This window comes from Cibotium barometz, chromosome 61 (genome assembly GCF_041138505.1).
Source record: "Cibotium barometz isolate CiBa-2024 chromosome 61, ASM4113850v1, whole genome shotgun sequence".
Lineage (NCBI taxonomy): Eukaryota > Viridiplantae > Streptophyta > Polypodiopsida > Cyatheales > Cibotiaceae > Cibotium > Cibotium barometz.
This window is the reverse complement of record NC_141106.1, coordinates 28,158,147-28,182,015: the sequence shown is the minus strand read 5'-3', so window position 1 is coordinate 28,182,015 and position 23,869 is coordinate 28,158,147. Positions and strand designations below refer to the sequence as shown.

At 42.4% G+C, this 23,869-nt stretch overlaps 1 protein-coding gene across 2 annotated transcripts in view; it reads left to right on the top strand.

Moving 5' to 3' along the window:
• The window catches only part of MHX (magnesium/proton exchanger), a 57,689-nt gene that overhangs the window by 11,065 nt on the left and 22,755 nt on the right, over window positions 1-23,869 (top strand). For both annotated transcript variants that reach the window (XM_086794613.1, XM_086794614.1), the window contains exons 3-5: window positions 3,568-3,686; window positions 5,227-5,387; window positions 5,779-5,927. In XM_086794613.1, coding sequence (XP_086650739.1) covers window positions 3,568-3,686; window positions 5,227-5,387; window positions 5,779-5,927 — 429 coding nt within the window. The remainder of the gene's footprint in view (window positions 1-3,567; window positions 3,687-5,226; window positions 5,388-5,778; window positions 5,928-23,869) is intronic.

Here is a 23,869-nt window from a genome sequence, read left to right as displayed (position 1 = left end):
CTCACAATTGCCCAATTTCTCACGAGTCACAATTCCACAACTCCCCAATTGTCCAATTATGACTACAATTGCCTAAGCTTTTACCATATTTTAAGTGCCTAGCTAGCACTAGGTAGGCCTACAAATAATTCTACAAACTACAAGTTCTCAACCATTTTATTATATTTATATAGAAAAAATTATAAAACCTCTGTGTTTTGTAGCCGAAAGATGAAATGTTTTGTCCCGAAACGTCAAAAAACCCCGAAACATTTCTGGTGACTATGGTTGTGGGAGACGGGGCGGTTGCCATGGAGTCCTCCTAGGAGCGAAGACCAGAAGAGGCCGAAACTTGCCGAGAAAATGAAGAAATACCCACAACCTGAGGGCGCTGCCGGAGGAACAAGGACGGGTTAGAGATGGCGGAGAAGAGAGGAAATGAAGGGGCGGAAGGCGCATAAAGGAAAAGAAAAGAAAAAAGAAAAAAGAAAAAAGAAAAAAGAAAAGAAAAAAAGAAAGGAAAAGAAAGAAAAAAAGAAAAGAAAAGAAGAAGAAGAAAAAGAAGAAAAAAAAGAAAAGAAAAAAGGAAAAAAAAGGAAAAAAGAAAAAGAAAAGCCCCACCCCCTTTCAAGAATTTATTCAAGAACAATCGACGGGCTCGCAAGCGAGGATCAATACATCAACGAATATAAAGCAAACAAATATGCTGATGTCCTTGAATAGAAAAAGAATTTTTAGTACGCTGAAGAGGGCACGAAGATAGGCGATAGAGAGAGTAGCTGGCAACGAAGCAAGGGCGGAAGGCCTAAGGGAGACGGAATGAGAAGGGGAGCAGAGGGTTGGGTGGGTATCCGATGAAAGGCACAATCGGTGGGGGTTTTTTTTTTTTGGGGGGGGGGGGGGGGGGGGGGGGGGGGAGGCTAGGAAGGTGCAGCTGGAGGAGGGCAGGCAGGAGGGCAAAGGGCAAAGTGGGTGGGGGCCTATAGTAGACAGGAGGGAGGCTGATGAGAGGTACGCACAAAGGGCGGGAGGGTTTACATCCCCAAAAAAAAAGGAAAAAAAAGAAAAAAAAAGAAAAAGAAAAAAGAAAAGGAAAGGAAAAGAAAAAAGCAAAAAAGAAAAGAAGAAAAGAAAAGAAAAAAGAAAAAAAGAAAAGAAAAAGAAAAAAAACAAAGGGGGGTGCAGGTGGTGAAGGGCAAGGGGGTAGGCTAGGGGCCAGGCGAGCAGGGGTGGAAAAGAGGGCGTAGGCGGGCAGGGGGTGAAGTCGGGTAGGGTAGGGGCGAGACACAGGCGCCAAAGGGGGAGAAGAGGGGGGCGCAGGTGGCGAAGGGCAAGAGAGAGGGCGCAGGTGACGGAGGGGAGTTGCTGGCAGTGACGCATAGGAGAGGGGGGAGCGTAGCTTGCTACTTAACACATAAGCTCTTTATCAATGCACTGTTGGTCCGCAACTTTTCTACGAGGGCAGTGATACAGACATTGCTATTTTATTCGTGGAGTAAGGTTTGTTGCAGGATGTCCCTCATTCACATTATACACCCCCAGACAAAGGATTTAGACCTTTTGGGATATTTTTGCCACTATTATAGCATGGCAGATCTGGAGAGCTAGATGCACAGAGGTATTTGAGGGTGTCCAGATTTTTGAGTCTTAGTGCATTTGTACTATATGGGGTGATACCATCCATACTCTCATGGCTACATGGGCTTGTATTCAGGGGTCTTGGCTTTGATTTTTGGTAGTTGATCACTTATTCTATGGAACAATACAATTGGCTCTTATGCCTGTGCTTGACAATAATTTTGATTTGGAGGGATCTGACATTACAAGATATGCTACTCAAAACTGAAATTTCTATGAACTACAACTATCTTATAGTTGCGGACAATAGTTGCGGCCAATTGCTTATAGTTGCGGACAATTGCTTATGAGAAGGGGGGAATGTCACCATTTGGTCCACCCTTATGATTTGGACAGTGTCCGATCAGCACAATGGATGTGAACGGGGAATTTTTCCAAGGTGATGGGTTTCCAGACACTCTGGAACTTATGTGGACTATGGTTTCACACATACATGGTATGGTGTGCACAAGTACAGGCTTATATTTATGAGATATGGACATTTCAGATGGTAGAACACTTGTGGAGGTTAGGATTTGATATGGAGCCTTTATAGACGTTTAGTTGGCATGGACATGGGTGAAAGATGGCCACAAAACATAAGTTTTATGGGATTTTATTCATTTATATGGTTTATAATGTTTATAAGTGTATGTGTACACACTCAGTGAAGTTGGGCGGCCAGCCAACAACGAATAATGTATAAGTGAATACACACCAGAAGTGGACTATTTTAATGAATTATGGACAAAACACAAGTTGGAGTGCCTGGGTCCACAAGTTGCTAAAAAGAGCCTGGTATTTTGTGAGTATGTGGGACAATGTTCTCGCAAATTCAATTTCTCTCTTTGATTGGAAATTATATGTACTTGGAAAATTTCGGTGCTGAGCACCCGCATCCTTTGTTTGAAAGATTACTCCCGAGGAATAGAGAATTCCATCGAAGGGGGGCCGGCCGTTCCGGTCCCGGTGTTGTGTCATGTGCATATGATTTTGTACTTCAGCAAGTGTGACTATGTTTAATGCTTGTGGCCAGTGTTTAAATGTTTAAGTTGAGGTTGATGGTCATGCACAAGTGTGTCGAAGACCTTAGTCCCCTGGGCCCGGTTTTGGGTATATGCTAAGACATCAAATAAGACATCCTCTAATTAGGCTTTAACCTCCTAACCTAGCCACCATGGCTCTCATACCATGTGGAGAAAGCATGGATCTAGAAAAAGACAATACTTTCAAAAACTAGTATGCATGAAACCCTAGCAATAGAGGTGTAGAGGAATACTTGGGTTTTCTTTGAAACCATAAAAGCTCTTATAGAACCCTTTGCCCGTGTGGCATCATTGTCTTCCCGCCGTTTAAGCATGCTCTGATACCGACTGCTGCACCCATAGATCTCCTAAACACTGGACAAACAAGATTAGTTCCAAAATAGGAGTTGTAGTGAAAGGGTACAGTTACTCCCCAAGCTCTTTTCACATTATGTATTGCGATTCCATCTTTTATTCAAGCACCTGCTCGTTTTGGTATTCTTGATACCCTTACGAGGGCTTTCTCTTTCCTGTCCTCCATAAGAGTAGCTGGGTGTTGTATTGTGCTTATTGATTACTTTGGTCCATTTTTTTTCCCCCCCCTCTTTCACAACATTGGATTCAGTATTAGCTCCGCACCACTTCTCCAACTTGTTTGGACTGCTCTTTCCTATAACTGTGAATTTTGTGCTATCACACTGTCAAACCCCACTTGTTAAGCCTTTTGGAAAGCTATATGCTTCGACTCCACCTCCAAGAAGCTAAATAGATCTCCTTTAGGTATAAAGATTTTGGGTACTGGCTGATGCCTCACGTTTTTTTCTTGGTTTTCCATGTTTCACGTTTGATGACAGGAAGAATTTTTAGAGTGTGGTTGTGTTTGTGATTTGAAAGACTGTTTTCCAGATGCTTTAACATAAATTTTTCAATTTACAATTGTTTGTAGGTGTGGACTCCTGAAGTAATAACCATTTGGGAAGCAGGATTAACAGTTTTGCAGTTTTTTATCTTAATACTGCATGCTTATGCTCAAGACCAAAGCTGGCCTTTTATATCCATCTCAATGTAAGTTCCTTTGTGTTTTTGAACAGTATAGAGGGTACATGTTTTTCTCCTTCTCAGTTGCCCTTTATGTAGGTCAAGGTTGCATTTAAAACCCGTTTTTTAATTATTTAGGACGTTTTGTACTTGCAAAAGTTTTAGAACGCTTCAAACCTATTTTTATTATTTTTTTGGACTTGCACTTGTTACGCTGAAATTTTTAGATAGACTAAAATGCAGAATGTGATATGTGTTGATACATCACTCCTTGTCTAGAAAAGGATATTAGATATAGACTTTGAGCTTTCTTGACCAATCACACACACACACACACACACACACACACACACACACACATGATTTTAACATTAAAAAGTACGTAACGTTTTTTACGTACTTTATCAGTCGGCAACGTTCTATACCACGTACTAAACTCGTATCGTTTCGTATGTTTGAAACTACCTTGATGTAGTTGGTGCTTATTCTTTCTATCTTTAGCGGTGCATTTGCCCTATCAACTACTTATTCACTGTACTAATTCTTTCTATTTGCTACTTCCCTTAGTGCTAGGCTTCATTATGGCCGAGTCTGCCCTACATCTCTAGAGGTTTGACAGAAACTCAATATGAAGGCCTTTGTGTGAATATATGCTCTTATGTGTGTGTGTGTGGAGTGCATGTGTGAGAGCATATCTTGATACAAAGTTCTACACCCACTATTGGGCACTGATGACGTTAGTGGGGATGTCGTAGTATCTAGTCCATACTATGCATAATGGAGTTGATAGTTATATAGTCTTGTGGGTTGACTACCACGAGTATATAACATGCACGTTCCTAAAAGGTGAATTTGGGCATGTTCTTGGATTCATCTAGGTACATATATATATATAATGAATATTCAAATATTAGTGGATGAGAGATATGAAGTGAGTCTTCTGTAAGGCAAAGACTTTTATTTTGAGGTTACTTTCACATGTGAGAAACCATGCTTGGCCCGCTGAACCTTGGAGTGTTGGGAGTTAAAACACAAACACCTCCTTCAAAAAAAGACCAATTCGTGGGTGGTTTTTTCCCATCTGAAGGTGGATATTCATCCTGTATGACGATCTTCCTAGCAATCCTAATGCCATTTAAGACCCTCCAGCTTGTACACTTGCATTGATGTCAAATTCTTTTTTTAATTTGAAAATCAAAGGCCCTTGACTTGCGTCTTTCACCCTTCACACTTTCTTAATTTATAGATCTACATACTGCAATCGGCATGTTTTTTCCACTATTGAAGCTGCAAGCGCAAGTTCCTTTAGAGGCAACATGTTCTCCTAACTAAGTGAAAACGTTGCATTTTTTCCCCTTTTGCAATGGGATGATGTTGAGTGAGGGTAGAGAACTTACACAAGAACATGTATGCATGAAAAGTTGATTCCTTGATTATGCATATGTCACATGTGTCGTTCATGGTTTTTAAAGTTTTTGGAGCTGTTTCTCTTAGAAAATCTGAGATGATTTATGAGCAAAGATGCAATCACACCACAAGCTGATGCATCTCTTCACATTAAAATCAGATTGGACCAGAGGAAGCGCGAAAGCTGGATATCTTCTGATGCTTCTCATGGCAGTGAAGTTCTCAACTTGCCGACTGAGGAATGCTTGAAAGAAGCTTCTGATACAGAGGATGTTAACACATCTGATGGATCCTTTTCTAAACAACTGGCCTGCCATGGAGGTAAGCTCAATGAATTATTCTCCAAGAAACCCATTCTTTGGAGCTATTTAAAGATCTTTTTTTTTTTTTTTTTTCAACTGGTCTTTGGCCCAAGATCCTCCCATAGTTACCAAATTTCATCGTCCGTAGACAGCCACCCATAGGCGCTTATTCATCCACCCGTAGGGGATGCCGCCGAGGAAGCACCAAGGGGGTTTTTGAACCAAGGACCTCTTGGTCCTAGGCAAACACCTTCACCACTTGAGCTATCACCTCATTGGCAGCTATTTAAAGATCTTTTGCTTAAATCTAGACCTAACCACTTAAACATCTTTAAAAATTTAGTTATTTTTCTTGAATTTTGGAATTGCCAAGGACAGTGTTCTCATCTGATGCTGCTAAATAATTGCAGAAGTTTCAGGGACTGAGAAGCTGCAAGAGCAGGATGTTTTTTCTCTTCTAATTGATCCTAACATCCCTGAATCTGCAAAAGCTGAAGAGATGCATGCATGGATTTATACGAAGCTTCTGTGGAAGCAGCAGTTCTATGATGTTTTGACTGTAAGTACCAACTTTTAGTACTTCACATGTACAATCATATATGCATTTTTGCACTGTAATAAGGGTGAGCAATCATCTGGATCTGCTCCTTAATATGCGCACGTGCACGTGCACGTGTGTGTGTGTGAGAGAGAGAGAGAGAGAGAGAGAGAGAGAGAGATCTATTAACATCTGGGGGAGGCCAAAATGGCTTATGAGACCATGAAGGTGCAATGTGTATATAAATCTCTAATAGGAGATGTGTACGGCATGCCCAAGAGCTATAACAATAAAGAAATAGAAGATGAACTGAGTAGGTCAATTTAGTACAGCATACGTGTCTGAGGAACCACTGGTGGGCTCCAGACATCTATGCCTTTGCTAGAGCTGGTGACCCCTCCATGTGTCCATAAAGGTTAAACCACCTCTACAGTCTGTGTGTGGCCTCCAAGGGCTGCAAGCTCAGTCTTAGGGAAATGGGATTACAAATGTGACTAAGAACTTCATCATTCGAGGGATGAGATGGTGAACCTTCCATGTGTCCACAGAGCATGTCCATAATCCCCCTGGGGTTGACTTGCTTGATCTACTACCTGACTGCTGCCCCCGTGCTGGTTACAACTTGCCGACCTACATATCTGCTATCCACCGGCATGCCCACAAACTGTCACATATGGTGATCGCCTAAAGAGTGATCAATGGGGAGGCTTGGGGGGAGGATGGTCGCCACAAATATGACTATTCAAAGGGAGTATACACACACACACACACACACACACACACATATATATATATATGTGTGTGTGCACACACACATATAGTGTGCACACACACACACACACACACACACAAAAAAAAAAAACATATATATATATATACACACACACACACATACACATATATATATACATACATATATACACATACATATATACACACACATATATATACACACATATATACACACACACACACACACACACACACATACATACACACACACACACACACACACACACACACACACACACATATATATATAAAATGTAGAAAATGAGAATTGAAAAAGAAGACGAGAGAGGTATGGGAGGAGTCTAAAAAGGAGAAGGGTTACAACCTTTGGCTACAGATTTTTTGGGTCCTCCAAAAAAAAAAAACACTGCTGCCCATCTGCCTGCAGCTCCTACTGACAAGCTTTTGAGTCCAGTTGACATCATCTTGGGCCATGTTGGCATCTGCTTATCCGCAGCTATGATGACGAATGCTGAAGAACTTGGAAATCAGCAAGATACTTAAACTAAGGCTTCCCAACATTGATCTATGCTCTCGTAATTCTGCAGTCTCCTCCCTAATAAGGCAGAATACAGGCAGGATGCTGGATTTTTCTTTTGGCAGATATCCTAGGCTTCTACCAACACAAATCTGACTTTCCTCAAATATGGGTGTTCTCTCATGTTCTCTCATGACTCTATGGGTTGCTTCCCTAGCCAAACGACTAACACATAGACAAAATGCTGGGAAAGAAATTCTTTGCTGGTCCTAAGCAATGTAAGACTACTGATGGTGTGAAAGTGTGAATGGAGACCTGAATACACACAATCACACACAAGTATGTACGCTAATCCTGGTGTGAATCCCAAGAACCCAAGCTCAATTGAACAATCAGATATATGCAATGACTGTCTGCTAACTACGAAGTGATCAACAAATAGAGAGGTGTCCAAGTTGATGGAAATCACTGATGCTCCTCAATTGCTGGTTGTTTACTGCAGATTCTTGCCATCAGATGAATCCTTGACCATTGCTGTAGCTGCCTGGCTGCTGTGTAAGGCTATGTCTATTTATAGAACCATTTATGGTCCGTGATAGGGTTGGCCTACTTGACCTGCTACATAGGTGCTGCCCAACTTGGTTACCATGTAACATGCAAGTGGTATGATCGTGTAACGCACAACAAGACCTTTATACCTTTATGTTAGTGAGCATTAAGCAATCCACTTTATCTTTATTCATAGGATACAGAGCTGAAGAGAGAGAGAATGCAGAAAGGACAGATTGGGTCCCAATCTACCCACTTAAAGGGCCCCCTCTTGCAAGCAGGAGTATTTACCTTATTACTTTTTTGGAACAATGCAAAAAACTTACTAAGAATGATTGACAAAGAATGCCAAATGGAAGGATGATGTAGGCCACTTCGGAAAGCCGTATGCACAGCCAGATCTGCTGAGGGAGATGCACTACTGAAGGCTGAATGCTGAAGAAAACTTCGGGCAGCCTTGGGATTGAAGCACTAAGTTGCTGGGAATGATCTATGCACAAGACCTAAGTCTCAAGCAAACATACTTCTGCACTAATCTATGATTGAATTGGGTGAAGAATGACATGATTTTATCAAGGACCGAGGGACTTCCTTATATTTGCATCTAGGCTGCTGGTCGGTGGAAACATGCTGGTGTCGGTCAGTAGGAAAACCCATGATTTCTGAATATTAAGCATTAAATGCTATTTATCAAATCTTGGCTTCACACATGTGGTGCGCTTGATTAATGCTGCTGGCCGACTGCTGTTGGACCCACCGAGGTTGTCCCATGTTGCCAATGCCGGCCGACTGGCTGCAAGGCCCCTTGTATGCCTTCTTAGGTGTGGCCTATGACTGTAAAGCTTTTATAGCTTTATTAACATGATTAAGACTTAATTAATGAACATAAGACAAATACTGCAAGAAAAGACTGAGTGATTGCATTGAAATGGGGACCTTTCTTAAATAGAGGCTGAAAAGGTACAACTGAAGAGGCACATCCTTGTGAAGGGGTGTGGCTCTTGAATCAATGGTTATGTCCTTAGGACTTAGGGTTGTGTCTTTAATGAATAGGCATGTCCTTTGATAGTGACCCATGTGCAAGGGTGTGACCCTTCACAGGTGTCTTTACAGTTAATGAGATTAAGGAGTAATTAGGAAGAGATTATGAGAGTTAGTGACAATCATGACATTCCCTCCCACTTAAAATAAGACTCCGGCTAAGACGAGATGGTTGTCTTTGAAAGAATTCCCGAAGAAGTTCTGGATATGCCTGTAAGTCTTCATCACTTTGCTAAGTAGAGTCAGAATCATTAAGATCTTTCCATTTAACCAAAAATTCTATAGTGAGCTTATGTCGTGTTTCTTTCTGTCTAACATCAAGAATTGTCTCTGGAATTAAGAGTATGTGTTCATCTTTGATTTCTGGAACATAATCCAAAACATCTAAAACTGGAAAATCACCGTCCACAAACTTCTTGAGCCAAGAAATATGAAAAGTTGGATGAATTCTACCCCAAGAAGGCGGTAATTCCAACTTATAACTAAGAGATGAGTTCTTAATAATACGAAAGGGTCCATAATATCTTGGGCGAAGCTTTAGAAAGACTGATTTCACTGTCTTGTATCGATGAGGGGCAATATATAATAATACCAAGTCTCCTTCTTGAAACTCAATGTGATGACGATGCTTATTAGCTGTGCGTTGATATTGTTCTTGTACGTTGACCATCTTATCCTTAATCTGGAACATAATATCTTGCATCTCTTGAATGAGTTGGTCTGCTAAAGCCACTTTATGTTGAAGAACAAAGTTGGCAGGAACAAGGGGAGTATGGCCATAAGCTGCTTGAAAAGGTGTCATTCTAATAGCTGAATGATAAGAATTATTATAAGCAAATTCCACTAAAGGTAAATATTCTTCCCGTGAGACTTGAATATTGAAGTCCGAAAATGTCTTGTAAATTTTGAATCTCGATCAGAAACTATAGATTTTGGCAACCCATGAAGTTTGAAGATATTGCAATATCCAAAGTCTAGGCTGCTTTCTTGCATGGAATGAAATGTGCCATCTTAGAAAATCTGTTAACCACCACAAGAATCTGTGTATTGCCTTTAGAAGAACGTGGCAATGAAGTGATAAAATCCAGACTAATACTTTCCCAGCGTTCATTGGAAATTGGAAAAAGACCAGCTGGAACTTGTCTGCTAGCTTTCATACGTTGGCATGAAAGACATGCTGTGACAAACTTAATAACATCTTGCTTCATTTGAGGCTAATAGTATGTAGTCGTCAAAAGACGATACATCTTGTTGATGCCTGGGTGTGCAACATAAGTGACCTCGTGATGTTCTTTCACCAAGACTCTTCGAACATGAGTATCAATGTATATGCTCCATAAATCTTCAATTCGGAAGGAGTTGCATTTTGAGAATTGAGAATTCGAAATGCATTTCCAAAATCACGATTCTTTGAATAACGATCCTTGAAACTTTGAGGTATATCCATTTCAACTGTAGAAATAGCCAAGACCGAAGCTGGCGGCATACGACTGAGGGCATCCACAACCACATTGGTAAGACGAGGAATATACTCAATTGTTACTTACTGAGCGGGGACGCCTGCCAGTGAGTCGTGAAGTCTGCTCTGTATTCTGACGAGTTTTGGTGCATGTGAACAGGTGGTAAGTATATCGCACATGTTGTTTTTATTATTTTATTTCTAACCTTTAGTTTTATAAGGTTAAGTGTTCACATTCACTTAAATGTGGGCACCCCCTTTGGGCACCCACTTAGGGGCCAAGGAAGGGAGCCCCACTTTTAAGTGAGTGTGGGGGTGGGCATGGTCACCTACCCACACGAGTCCCCCCACATGCATGCGTGGAATTCACTAGAGAAGACTCCACTTTAATTTTATTAAAAAAAGCTCCCTCCTTCAAGCATACGGATCAATCGCTTCTATCTTGCGTTTGTTCACCAACCGGCGATCATCTCTCTCTTGCGCCTGTTTTTCCCAAGCGGCTGGCTGTCCTATCAACTGCATAAAAGGGCTGCGCTTACACCATCTTCCCTCCTACAGCCCCTTCAGCAGGCGGCTGTCACCTCCAATAGGCTGAGCTGCTGTACAGGCCAGAGGCGGCTGCCATAACTAGCTGTACGGCTGCTCATAACTGCAGCGTGCTGCTGCTGTTTTTCCCCAGGCGACTACTCTCCCAGGCGATAGTAAACCAGCAAGCTGCGCTGCCCTCTCCCTTGCGCTGGTGTTACCTGCAGGCTGCCCATCCTCTACCGGCTGTGCCTGTTTTACCTGCAGGGCTGCCCACTATCTTCTTAGCTTGGTTGCCCTTTTTCTCTTGCAGGCAGCTGTGTGTGTACACTCTCTTCATAACCGGCTGCTCCTCCACACCACCTTCTTTCCACACTGCAATCGGGTATCCTCTCCCTTGCAAGTGGGTACTCCTCCTTTCATAGCAGGCAGCTGTGGTCTCTTGCAGTGGTACTTGTCTTGGTGGTTCACCACGAGGCAACTGTTTCTTCAACAAGGGTGGCTACATCTTCTCCACTGGTGTTCTACAAGGGGACTTCGCATCTCCTGGGTGGCTTCATCAAACCACGGGTATTGGTTCTCTATCAGCTATCCACAAGTAAGTGAATTTCAGATTTAAGTAAAGTATTTTGTGTTTAAATCTGGTAAGGGATTCCCGACTCCCTATACGGCCAACACCCGTTCGGTGCCGGGTTGTCCAAGCTCTATTGGAGAACCTCGGTCCAAAGGTGCTGAGATCGGGAGAGCCAGGCGTTAGTACGAGAGCGCCTGTTTGTGCGTGGTCTTGGAACACCAGTGAGGCGCTCTCCGCAGAGTCCAATGAAAGCACAGGACCGTAGAGATTGGACCATACTAGTGGTCGTTCTGCTTCGAGCTTCTACATCGAAATTCGACTTCGAGCCTATTTGTTTGGTACTGTTTTCATATGTACAAGGACATCATCTGCTTCTTGGAACTGTTTTCATATGTACATGGACATCATCTGGTTCTTGGAACCCATGGAGCATTGTATTCATTAAATACTCCCAATAAATATATCATATATTGAGGGGAGGGTCGGCTTTCCGGCCCCAGTGCTGGTGTCCATCTTTCCATTTCATTTCATTTAAATTTCAAGTTGTATTAAGTTGTCCATTTTAAATTTGTGGTTTTAAAGTTATGCTATTAAGCGTGTGGGTGTCCAACGGAGTCCTTCCCACTTGACGGGATCGGTTTCACAAACCTCCGAAGATGCAGAGCAGACTCAGTCATAATGAAGCCTAGCCCTAAGGGAAGTAGCAAATAGAAAGAATTAGTATAGTAAATAAGTAGTTGATAGGACAAATGCACTGCTTAAGATAGAAAGAATAAGCACAATATCAACTGGCCGCAACTCGGACGAAAACTTCACAATGTGAAATTTGCATGTCCGCTAATACGGCTGAATTATATACCTAGATGAATCCAGGAACATGTCCAAACTCACCTTTTCAGAACGTGCATGTTATATACTCATGGTAGTCAACCCACAAGACTATATAACTATCAACTCCATTATGCATAGTATGGACTAGATACTGCGACATCCCCACTAACGTCATCAGTGCCCAATAGTGGGTGTAGAACTCTGTATCAAGATATGCTCTCACACACACACTCCACACACACGCGCACACACACACACACACATGTATCAAGGACATGTCTGTCAGGCACGAGCTACATAGGTCATTCAAAGTCATAGGTGTCGATGTCTGTCACTTAATCCACTTGGAAAACAGTCAAGCACGTGGGTTACCCTAGCATAGCAGGCATTTAGAAGCACTTAGAAGATGCTTAATAAAAGGATTAAAAGGCTCTAGGCTAGCCTAGGAGCCTTGCAGCCTTGGGCTTGTGGACATCATTATCACGATTGTGACTAACTCTTATAATCTCTCCCTAATTACTCCTTAATCTCTCATTACTGTAAAGACACCTGTGAAGGGTCACACCCTTGCACATGGGTCACTATCAAAGGACAAGCCTATTCATTAAAGACACACCCCTAAGTCCTAAGGACATAACCATTGATTCAAGAGCCACACCCTTTCACAGGGATGTGCCTCTTCAATTGTACCTTTTCGGCCTCTATTTAAGAAAGACCCTCGTCTCAATGTAATCACTCAGTCTTTTCTTGCAGTATTTGTCTTATGTTCATTAATTAAGTCTTAATCATGTTAATAAAGCTATAAAAGCTTTACAGTGGTATCAGAGAAAACTTTTTCCGCCCTGTGACATGCCCAAACCCTAACCCTAATCCTAACCCTGAAATCAACCTAACCCTAATCCTAACCCTGAAATCAACCTAACCCTAACCCTAAAATCAGGCAGCCCAAACCCTAAAATTGGGTGTAGCAAGTATTGAATGGAAGAGCGCGAGAGAATGCCCCATCAAATTCAGCCCCAAACAAAAAAACAAAAAAAAACACCTTTACGGGCTCCCTCACGAACCGGCGCCAACTGCCATATAGTCGTGCAGTTTTCAGCCTGCGCCTGCACACGATCTTCAGCGAGCGCCAACCTGCAGTCGCCTTCTTCCTTGCCGGCTTCAGCCCGCTTCAGCCCTCCATCGTGTGCTTCCTGCTGTCAATTACCTTTGCTTGGACTAGCCGCTTCCCGTTGCAGATTTTCTTCTTCCTTGCCGGCTTCGGCCCGCTTCAGCCCTCCATCGTGTGCTTTCTGCTCTGTCAATTACCTTTGCTTGGACCAGCCGCTTCCCGTTGCAGATTTTCGTATGATTGTTGGCCACCATCTCCTTGGTGCTTCTCCTACGACAACAATATTATTTATCGCAATCTTCTTCAGGTGTGATTTTTCCATTTTCTTGGGCATTAAAATCTCACCTAATGTGGCACATTAGAATATCGGCAACCCATCACTTATCACCATGCTATTGCACATGCTTCGGTGATCACCGCTACTGCCATAGCTCAACCTGCCTCTTCACCGTTACCCCAGCGGTCTACTCAGGTTTTGGTTCTTCAAGGTTCTATTTCCAATCACCCTATTCATGTGCTCATCGACAGTGGGTGTTCTCATAACTTTGTGGGAACCACCTTGACCCAAAGATTGAAGATTCGGACTTCTCAAAGTGCTGTTATTTATGAAGTAGAGCTTGCCGATGGTTCCACATCCTTGTGTAACACCGTTGCCAAACACCTCTCCTTTCGAATTCAACACTATCATGACAAATTAGATTTCCAAGTCATGTCTTTGGCACATTATGATATGATTCTTGGTCAAGAATGGTTGTATCAATATGATCCCCTGATCAGTTTCCGGAACCATTCCATACAATTTGCTCAAAATGATACACTTGTGGCACTCGAAGGCATCCGAGACCAACCCTTTCAGCTCTTCAAGCAACACGGTGGGTCCGCAAGAGTGGTTGTTCCTCAGCACTTTTAATGGTCTATTCAGCCAATGATCCTCCCGAGGACATGGATACGAAGATGATGTACCTCAAGCAACCTTTCTTTGCTCCATACTTGGATCTTTTCCCTCAGGAGCTTCTTGGGACCTGCGGTTCTTCCACCTCGGCGACCAGTTAACCATGCTATTGATCTCCTTCCTGGCAGTGCTCCACCTACTCGTGCTCCATATCGAGTTTCTTTTAAGAAATCTCAGGAGATACAGCGACAACTTACTGAACTTTTGGAGAAAGAACATATTCGACCAAGCAAAAGCCCTTTTGGAGCTCCAGTACTTTTGGTGAAAAAGAAGGATAAGTCTACGCGTCTTTGCATCAACTATCGTGCCCTTAATAAGTTGACTATCAAGAATAAGTACCCTCTTCCGCGCATTTATGAATTGTTTGATCAATTGCTCCATGCAAAGGTCTTCTCCAAAATTGATCTTAAGTCTGGATATCATCAGATTCGTATTCGCGAAGGTGATGAATATAAGACAGCTTTTCGCACAAAATATGGTCATTACGAGTACCTGGTCATGCCATTCGGGTTAACCAATGACCCTACAACATTTATGAGCTTGATGAATGATCTTTTTCGTCCTTTTCTGGACAAGTTCGTTATTATCTATCTTGACGACATCTTGGTGTTCAGTCGTAATATGAAAGAACACAAGGCACATCTTAAGATCGTCTGCCAGGTGCTTCGTGACAACGCTCTTTATATTAATCCAGGCAAAAGTGAATTCTTCAAAACATCCTTGGAGTACCTCGGACATGTTGTTTCAGCAGACAGTATTTCTGTGGATCCGAAGAAAATACAGGTTATTGTCAATTGGCCAACTCCTACAAACATCCATGATGTTCGTTCTTTCTTGGGACTTGCCAACTTCTATCACGCAAAGGTTCATCGATTTTCAGAAATAGCTGCTCCTCTCACAGAACTTTTAAAGTCCGCATTCCAGTGGACTGAAGCCGCAACACAAGCTTTTGAAAGATTAAAGACAGCTTCCTGTCATGGCTATTCCTAACCCTACTCTCTCTTTTTATGTTTATACGGATGCTTCCGATATTGCCACTAGTGCCGTCTTGATGCAACAATGACGTGCTATTGCATTTGACAGCCATAATCACTTTGCGGCTCAAGTAAGATACCCAGTATATGACAAGGAATTTTCGGCTATTGTTCATGCGTATCGTGCATGGAAACATTATCTCCTTGGTGCGGATTCAGTGGTGAAAATGAATCATCATTCTTTGAAATATATCTTCACACAGCCAGTTATGAATGCTAGGCAAGCACGTTGGGTCGAATTCTTAGCCAACTTTCACGTCAAACAGGCAAACACACAAATACATGTCATGCGAAAACAGTTTCAAACATGCAAAACATGAGTGCATGTGCAAATAGTAACATGGACATATCTCCCGTTCATGGAACAAGTACAAAATATCTGTCGGCACAAAACTGGCACGACATAAAAACATAAAAACCTGGTCTTCCTATGGAGTGACAGTCCCATAGGTAAGACACAGTTCCAGGCACGAGTCTCCCTATGGTGTGACAGTTCCATAGGCAAAACACGGCACGAATACTGGCTCTTCCATGGCGTGACAATCCCATGGGTCGAACACAGTCCAGGTCATACACGGGTGGCACCAGTCTGGCTCCCGTCCATACGACACCATCCTGCTAACACACGGGTGGCACCAGTCTGGCTCTCGTCCATGTCAGCAAAATACTGGACTCTTCACATGAGACACCGGCTTGGCCTCAAGTGAACGAGACACAAAATCTGGAGATGGACCAAATGGTCGGCCAATTGGTGACATCCCCCCGGGCTTCTAAAGAGTTGACCTCAACTGAAAAGCCTCAAGATATGCCTGCAACAACTGTGGATAATCAACAAAATAGTCTTCATTTACCCACTTGGCATCAATAGGCAAATAATTCTTAAACTTCACAAGGTATCTCCTGGAAAGCTTTCGTGCAGGTAGCTTTCTCTCCTTGTGAAAAACAATCTGTTCTGGCTGGAGGATCTCCTCAAGCTCTTTAATCTCTGGCGGATCTTCTGTGACAGGCTCATCAGGATCTGACCCCACATATTTCCGAAATAGACTCACAGGAAAAGCATTGTGAATCTTCCAATGATTAGGTAAAGCAAGCTTGTAGGACACTTCATTGATCTTTTGAATCACCTTGAAGGGTCCATAATAGCGAGGAGAAAGCTTAGGATATGATCCTTCTCGTCCTGGCCTCTTCCGAAGCCTAGCCTTCTCAAATTTCAGCAATACCCAATCACCTTCTTTGACTTGCATGTCCCTTCTATGCTTGTCTCAGCAGCCATTTTATGCTTATCTTGAGATCTTGTAATGGCTGTCCGCACCTGACCAAAAGCTACATCCAAGTCACGAACATATTCATCAGCTGCAAAAATCTCATCCTTTGTATGAAGGATGGGTGGCAAAACCACTCTGCCATAAATAATCTCAAACGGAGCCTTTCCTATGGAGGCATGGATCGTATTGTTGTAGGCAAACTCAACAAGTGGAAGATACTTCTCCCATGCAGTCTTTTGATTTGCCACATAACACTTCAATAAATCCAATACGGCTGAATTTGCAGCTTCACTTTGGCCATCGGTTTGGGGATGATAAGTTGATGAAAACTCAAGTTTAGTACCCATATTATCAAATAAAGTCCTCCAAAAGAGGCTTGTAGTCTTGGGATCTCTATCCCCAACAATGGATTTAGGCATACCATGATGCTTGAAAATATTAGCAAGAAAAAGCTTTACCATATGATCAGCTTTAATGGTTTTCTTGACGGGCAAGAAATGAGCTTGCTTGCTAAACCTGTCCACAATGGTCCAAATAGCATCATTCCCATGTTGGGATCTAGGCAAATCCATAATAAAATCCATCGTGATACTTTCCCAAGGTTGCGAGGGAATAGGCAATGGCTGAAGCAAACCTGGAGGCTTTTGCCTATCAAATTTCACCTTTTGGCAAGTAATACATGCACGTACAAAAGCCTCAATGTCTTTACGCATGCTCAGCCAAAAGAAATACCTCTGAATCATGCGAGTAGTAGGCATAATACCTCTATGACCAGCATATGGTGGAGCGTGACATTCGTCCATAACCTTTGGATGCAAATCCTTCACCACACATAGGCAATTATCCTTCATAAGATAACCCTCGTTGATAACATAAGAGGCATGTGAATGACCAGCCATCAAATCAGTCTATATATGGCAAAAATCAGCATCCAAATGATACAAATCTCTCATAGCAGATAAGTCTCCATGAGAGGCCACTGAGACTGCAGCAACATAAGGCCTCCTAGATAGTGCATCGGCCACCACATTTTTCTTTCCTGGAGTATGCAGAATCTGAAAATGAAACATGGAAAGAAAGTTTGCCATTCTCATCTGCTTCTTTGAAAGCTTAGTTTGAGATAGAAAGTATCTCAAGCTTTGATGATCTGTCTTGACTACAAATTCAGCCCCAAGAAGGTAATGTTTCCAAATCTTTAAGGCGAGAATTTTAGCCAAGAGCTCTTTCTCATAGATATCCATATGAAGCTCAGCATCATGCAAACGACGGCTCTCGTATGCAACTGCATGCCCTTCTTGATTTAGGACAGCTCCTATGCAATTACCACAAGCATCACATTCAACCGCGAATGACTTGTGCAAGTCAGGAACAATCAATACTGGACCACATATGATCGCATGCTTGAGCTGCAAGAAAGCATCCTGTTCCTTTGAAGTCCATTTGAAAGCAGTTTTCTTCTTCGTGAGATCATGTAGAGGAGTGGCAATCATAGCAAAATGCCTTATGAAACGCCTGTAGTACGAACATAATCCCAGAAAACTACGTACTTGATGTACGTTTTGCAATTCGGGCCAATTCCGAATAGTCTCTATCTTTGCAGGATCGATTGTAACTCCATCCTTGGATACAATATGTCCCAGATAATGAATCTCTGAAAGGAAGAACTTACTTTTCTTGGCATTGACGAAAAGTTTATGCTTCCGCAACTCTTCGAACACTGTGACCAAATGAGTTTTGTGTTCTTGCTCATTCTTGGAGAAAACCAAGATATCATCAAAGAAGACTCCTGTGAACTTGCGATGGGGTCGGAATATCCTATCCATCATATGATTAAAAGTAGCAGGAGCATTTGTGAGACCAAAAGGCATTACCAAGAATTCATATAATCCGAAGGCTGTCCTGAATGCAGTCTTATGGACATCTTGTGGCACCACGCGTATCTGGTGATAACCACTCTTCAAATCAAGTCTGCTAAAGCAAGCTGAGCCATCAAGCTTATCCAAGATATCATCAATACGTGGAATTGGGAATCTGTTCTTGATGGTAAGCTTGTTCAAAGCTCTATAGTCCACACACATACGGAATGATCCGTCCTTCTTTTGAACAAGAAGCACAGGAGAGCAGTAAGGTGAGGAACTGGGCTGAACCAAACCTTTCTCTAAAAGCTCGTTTATCTGCTTCATGATTTCTTCTTGTTGTGCAGCACTCACTCGGTATGCGGGTTTGTTAGGTGGAGAACTACGTGGCACAAGATCTATGCGGTGATCTTCGGGCCTTTGGGGAGGTAGTTCACCTGGCAACGAGTGAGCAAAACAGTCATTGAATGCATTAAGAAAATTCAGCCTATCATTATACATAGCATCCACATTTTGATGATTTGGACAAGACTATCACGCACAAAAACCAAGTACGCAGAAAGACTCTTTTTCATTGCTTTATTAATTTGGATGTGTGATACAAGTGGGATGGAATCCCCTTCTTTGCCAGCATCAATAAAATGCATGCGGCCTTTATGCATAAAAGAAATCATATTGGACTTGTAGTCTTTGCGGGGCTCAAGCCTATGATGCCACGGTTTGCCTAACAATACATCACATCCATTCAGTGGAGCAACTAATAAATGCTCATTATCAAGGTAGCCCTGGATATGGATGCGCAACTTCCCTATCAAAGGGGTAACCTGCACCTCTTTGCCAATAAATGCAGCTTCAGCTTCAATCTGAGGTCCCATGTTTTCAACCTCAATACCCAATGCAGCTGCCATTTGCATAGAGATGAAATTGTCAGTTGCACAGTCATCAAACATGAAGAGTGCGGGCTTATCCTTGATTTGCCCCCAAGCCTTGCAAACCATTCGCTCTTTTGCATCATGACTTGTATTTCCTTGCACATCAGGAACCGCATGTACATTAGCTTTGGTGTGCTTGTCCTTGTGCTTTGGTTTGCGATCTGGGCATTGCCGAAACATGTGGTCTTTGCTACCACAAGAAAAGCATTTTCCATCCTTGGCATATTGCTCTCTTTGCTCCGGGGTTAATCCGAATTTGTTCTTCCTTGGGCCCTGTTCTTTAGATGTGTTATTTTCAGCTTTACCACCCTTGTAAGGCTCCTGGAATTTCTTTTTAGGTGGCTGTCCATCCTTTTGCTGATTTGGGACAGCCTTGTCCTTCCCCTTGGAAGCTCCTTGATCCTGCTTAATCTTGAGCACCAATTGCTCCGTGGCAAGAGCAAAAGTTGTGAGCTGTTGCAACGTATGTTTCGGGTGCAATTCAATTCCCGATCGATATGCTGGTTGAAGTCCAGAACGAAACTTCCTCTTTCTTTCATCCTCTGTGATTTGCATGAAGGGAGTCACTTCCAGCAACACTTTCCAGAATTTGTTAACATACTGTTGCACACTTTCATTGTCTTTTTGCTCCAACTTGTCCCACTTTTGAGTGAGAGTTTGTTTTGCATTGGGTGGCAAGAACTGAGCATAAAATCTATCCTTGAATTCCTTCCAAGTAGAAATGGGATCCTTGGTGATCTTTTCAGTGATCCACCAATGAGTAGGAGTCCCTTTCAAAAACATGCTAGCATGGCGCACCTTTGACTTTTCTGCGAAATCCTCATCGCTAAAAGCAATGTCGAACTGTGCCACAAATGCTAACACCTTAGAAGCATCATGTTCACCATGAAAAGCATCAAATTTGACAGATTTGTCACCTGCTTTGAATTCCTTGAGCTTCCTGGCATGAGGCTCATGGTCTTCTCTTTTTCTTTTCCCCTTATTCAACGGGGCAGCCCTATCTGCATGGGCTCCATGTGCCGTCATAGAAGTTTCATGGGGCACGGTGGCATGTGCTCCACGAACTCGAAACTCAGATGCATATGACTTACCTGCATATGGCATTGTCTCTCTTGGTGTTGAGAGTGGATTAGCAAATCTCAGGAGGATCAAACATGGTTATGGTCATGATTAGGTCATGATTAGAAACAAGATTATGAGTGGATTAGGAGATACTAATGAGACATGGCTTAGGCATAAACATGGAAACACACGAGTTGTTATCTTCATTAGCAAGAGTCTCTTATATAGGCAAGTAGTACATGACCTCATGACATCACCTATGATGTCTTACAAGCATAAGATGCCATCTCCCCCATGTGGGTATGCCATAAATGAGCAAGATGCCCTCTAGGCTATATTTGAAGTAGGCGCCCATTTGAGGATGTGTCTTGAGTAATGTAATCAAGGTTATATAGCCCCTTTCAACCTTTGAATGGATTTGGGTGATATATCCAACAAACCCTCCTTCAACCAAATCCATGACAATGCTACCTTTATGATGGCAATTCTAGGCTCTAGTTACAACATACAAAAACTAGTTATGATGACCATGCTGGTGCCCGTAGGTCTTATTCCAGTTAGGTTTACAATGCTAGCAATGATGGATGATGCTAGAATACCATAGTAAAGCTTACAATGAGATAGTTATGTTTAGGATGGAGAGGTTTAAACATGGTATGGGCTATCCCTTGATTTTACTCAAAAGGCCCATTCTTCTTTGATAAAATTGGCCTCTTCGGAGGCCTCTTCTTGAAGCTCTTCTTTGTCTTGACTTGCGAGAAATGCCTTTTGTGCCTTTTGTTTGAAGAAACAATTTTCTTCAATATGATTGTCCTTGCCACAGAATCCACAAGTCTTCTTCTTTCCTTTTGTGTCGATGAAGTTCTTCTTCTTGAAGTGTGACTTGTTGTTGGAGAAGTATGCCCCTTCCATTATCCCTATATTCTCTTGCTTCTTCTTGTACTCCTCAAGGAGTGCAGCTTCAATGGCTTCTAAAGTAGGATCCGGAAGATTCATGAGAGTTGACACTAAATGTCCATATTCATCATAAGGCATGCTTTTCAATAAAACTGCAATGGCATCTTCCTCATCTATTGGTGCTCCTATTGTTGCAAGTTGTGACATTAGGCTTTTCATATAATTAAGATGAGAAGGTAAAGACTCAGAAGCTTTCTTTTCAAGTTTAAAGAATTGGATTTTCAGCCCTATCTTGGAGTGCTTCCCTTTTGCCCCAAATAATTTCTCTAGGATTTCCCATGCTTCAGCGGAGTTGTTTGCATTAGAGATATGATGTATGTAGTTGTCACTTAGACCTAATGCAATTATGGCAAAAGCTTTCTCATCCCTAGGTAACCATCCTTGCTCACCATCTCTAGTGGTAGGTTTTTTCTCCTTTCCACTAGTAACTCCCCACAGACCCGAATTGGATTTTCAGCCCTATCTTGGAGTGCTTCCCTTTTGCCCCAAATAATTTCTCTAGGATTTCCCATGCTTCAGCGGAGTTGTTTGCATTAGAGATATGATGTATGTAGTTGTCACTTAGACCTAATGCAATTATGGCAAAAGCTTTCTCATCCCTAGGTAACCATCCTTGCTCACCATCTCTAGTGGTAGGTTTTTTCTCCTTTCCACTAGCAACTCCCCACAGACCTTTCTTCATGAGAATAAACCTTACTCTAACTTGCCAGGTATGAAAGCCTACCCCATTAAACTTATCAACATGAAATGAGGATGTAGACATGATGATAAAGCAAGGTCTTACCACTTGAGTATCACTCAAGGGCAGTGTCTAATGCTTTTACAAGATTAGATACCTTCACCAAATAGATGAAGGTTATTTATGAAAAATTCAGACCAGTCATGCCCTCCTAAAACATTGTTTGCTCTTGAGTTGTAGACATTGTTTCTTACCCGTCTCCTCGGCTTTCTGCTTTTCTTCTTAGGCCTCAAATGTTGAATGTTCGATGATTCAGCATCAGATGGTTCAGCCATTGTGATTCAAAAAATGATGTAAACAATATCATCATCACAATATAGTAATATCATCAAGTATATGGTGACCAATGTGATAAATGCTTTCAAAACAACTTCCAAAAATTGGGTCACTTGGAGTACTTGAAGGAAGTAGAGGCCTAGGTCCAAGCATCTAATGCTTTAAGTACTTTAAATATCAGTGATTTGAGACTATTTTAAGCACAAAACATTGGTGATTAAGTGGAATAATCACCCATTCATTTACTGTTAAGAACTGAAGCTCCAGAAGCTCTGTCAGTCCTACAGCCACCAAACCACGCAGCCATTTGCAAATTTGACCAGATCAGCGTGTTCGCAGCCTATGAAAACCCGTGAGGCTCTGAGGAATTAGAGATTGGTGAAGCGATGGCGATGGGGCAGCGTTTTCCCCCAAATAAAAAGGCGCCGGTTTCTGCTGCAATGCCGTTGGCTCCAGGCGCTCTCTAGCTAATTCCGCCCGTCAGCAGCTTCGTGTTTGAGTTGAGAATGCCTGGCTGAGAGCTTGTGGTGAATCTTGAAGTGGGCAATGAGATCTTGATGCTCCATGGACTGCCTATCTTTCAGCCTAGATAATAGGAGAGGATAAGATATGATTAAGTTAATGAAGTGCTAATGAAGTGCTAATTAATCCCTAATAAGTGAGATTTGGATGATGTAAAACCTGCTTTGATACCAATTCTTGGTGTTGAGAGTGGATTAGCAAATCTAAGGAGGATCAAACATGGTTATGGTCATGATTAGGTCATGATTAGAAACAAGATTATGAGTGGATTAGGAGATACTAATGAGACATGGCTTAGGCATAAACATGGAAACACACGAGTTGTTATCTTCATTAGCAAGAGCCTCTTATATAGGCAAGCTGTACATGACCTCATGACATCACCTATGATGTCTTACAAGCATAAGATGCCATCTCCCCCATGTGGGTATGCCATCTCCCCCATGTGGGTATGCCATAAATGAGCAAGATGCCCTCTAGGCTATATTTGAAGTAGGCGCCCATTTGAGGATGTGTCTTGAGTAATGTAATCAAGGTTATATAGCCCCTTTCAACCTTTGAATGGATTTGGGTGATATATCCAACAGTCTCTCCATGAGACAACTCAGAAGGCAAAATTTTTCTAGAAGCAGACCTGTCATGCATGTGACTTTCATGCCTTCCATGAGCACTGGCATACATATATCTGTCAGGCTTTGTGCCTTGTGGAGAAGATGCATGTCGAGAGGTGACTGTCACCTCTTCCTTTTGCATAAAAGATTTCAGCCTTTGGGATGCGGGATCTCCATGCTTCAAACGAGGTGGATTTTTGAATTTCAGCTCTCCGTCATCCCCCTCTTTGATATCACCTTTGCGGAGGAGGTAGGCAAGTGCCAACTCCCTTGGTTTCTTGCCCACTTCACGAGCCATTGATTCAAAAGTTACATCTACCATTGCATCAGCCTTCCTGGCTTCAATAGCACTTTGCAGATGGGGATCTTCATGCAAAAACTTTAACTCTTGCTCTTG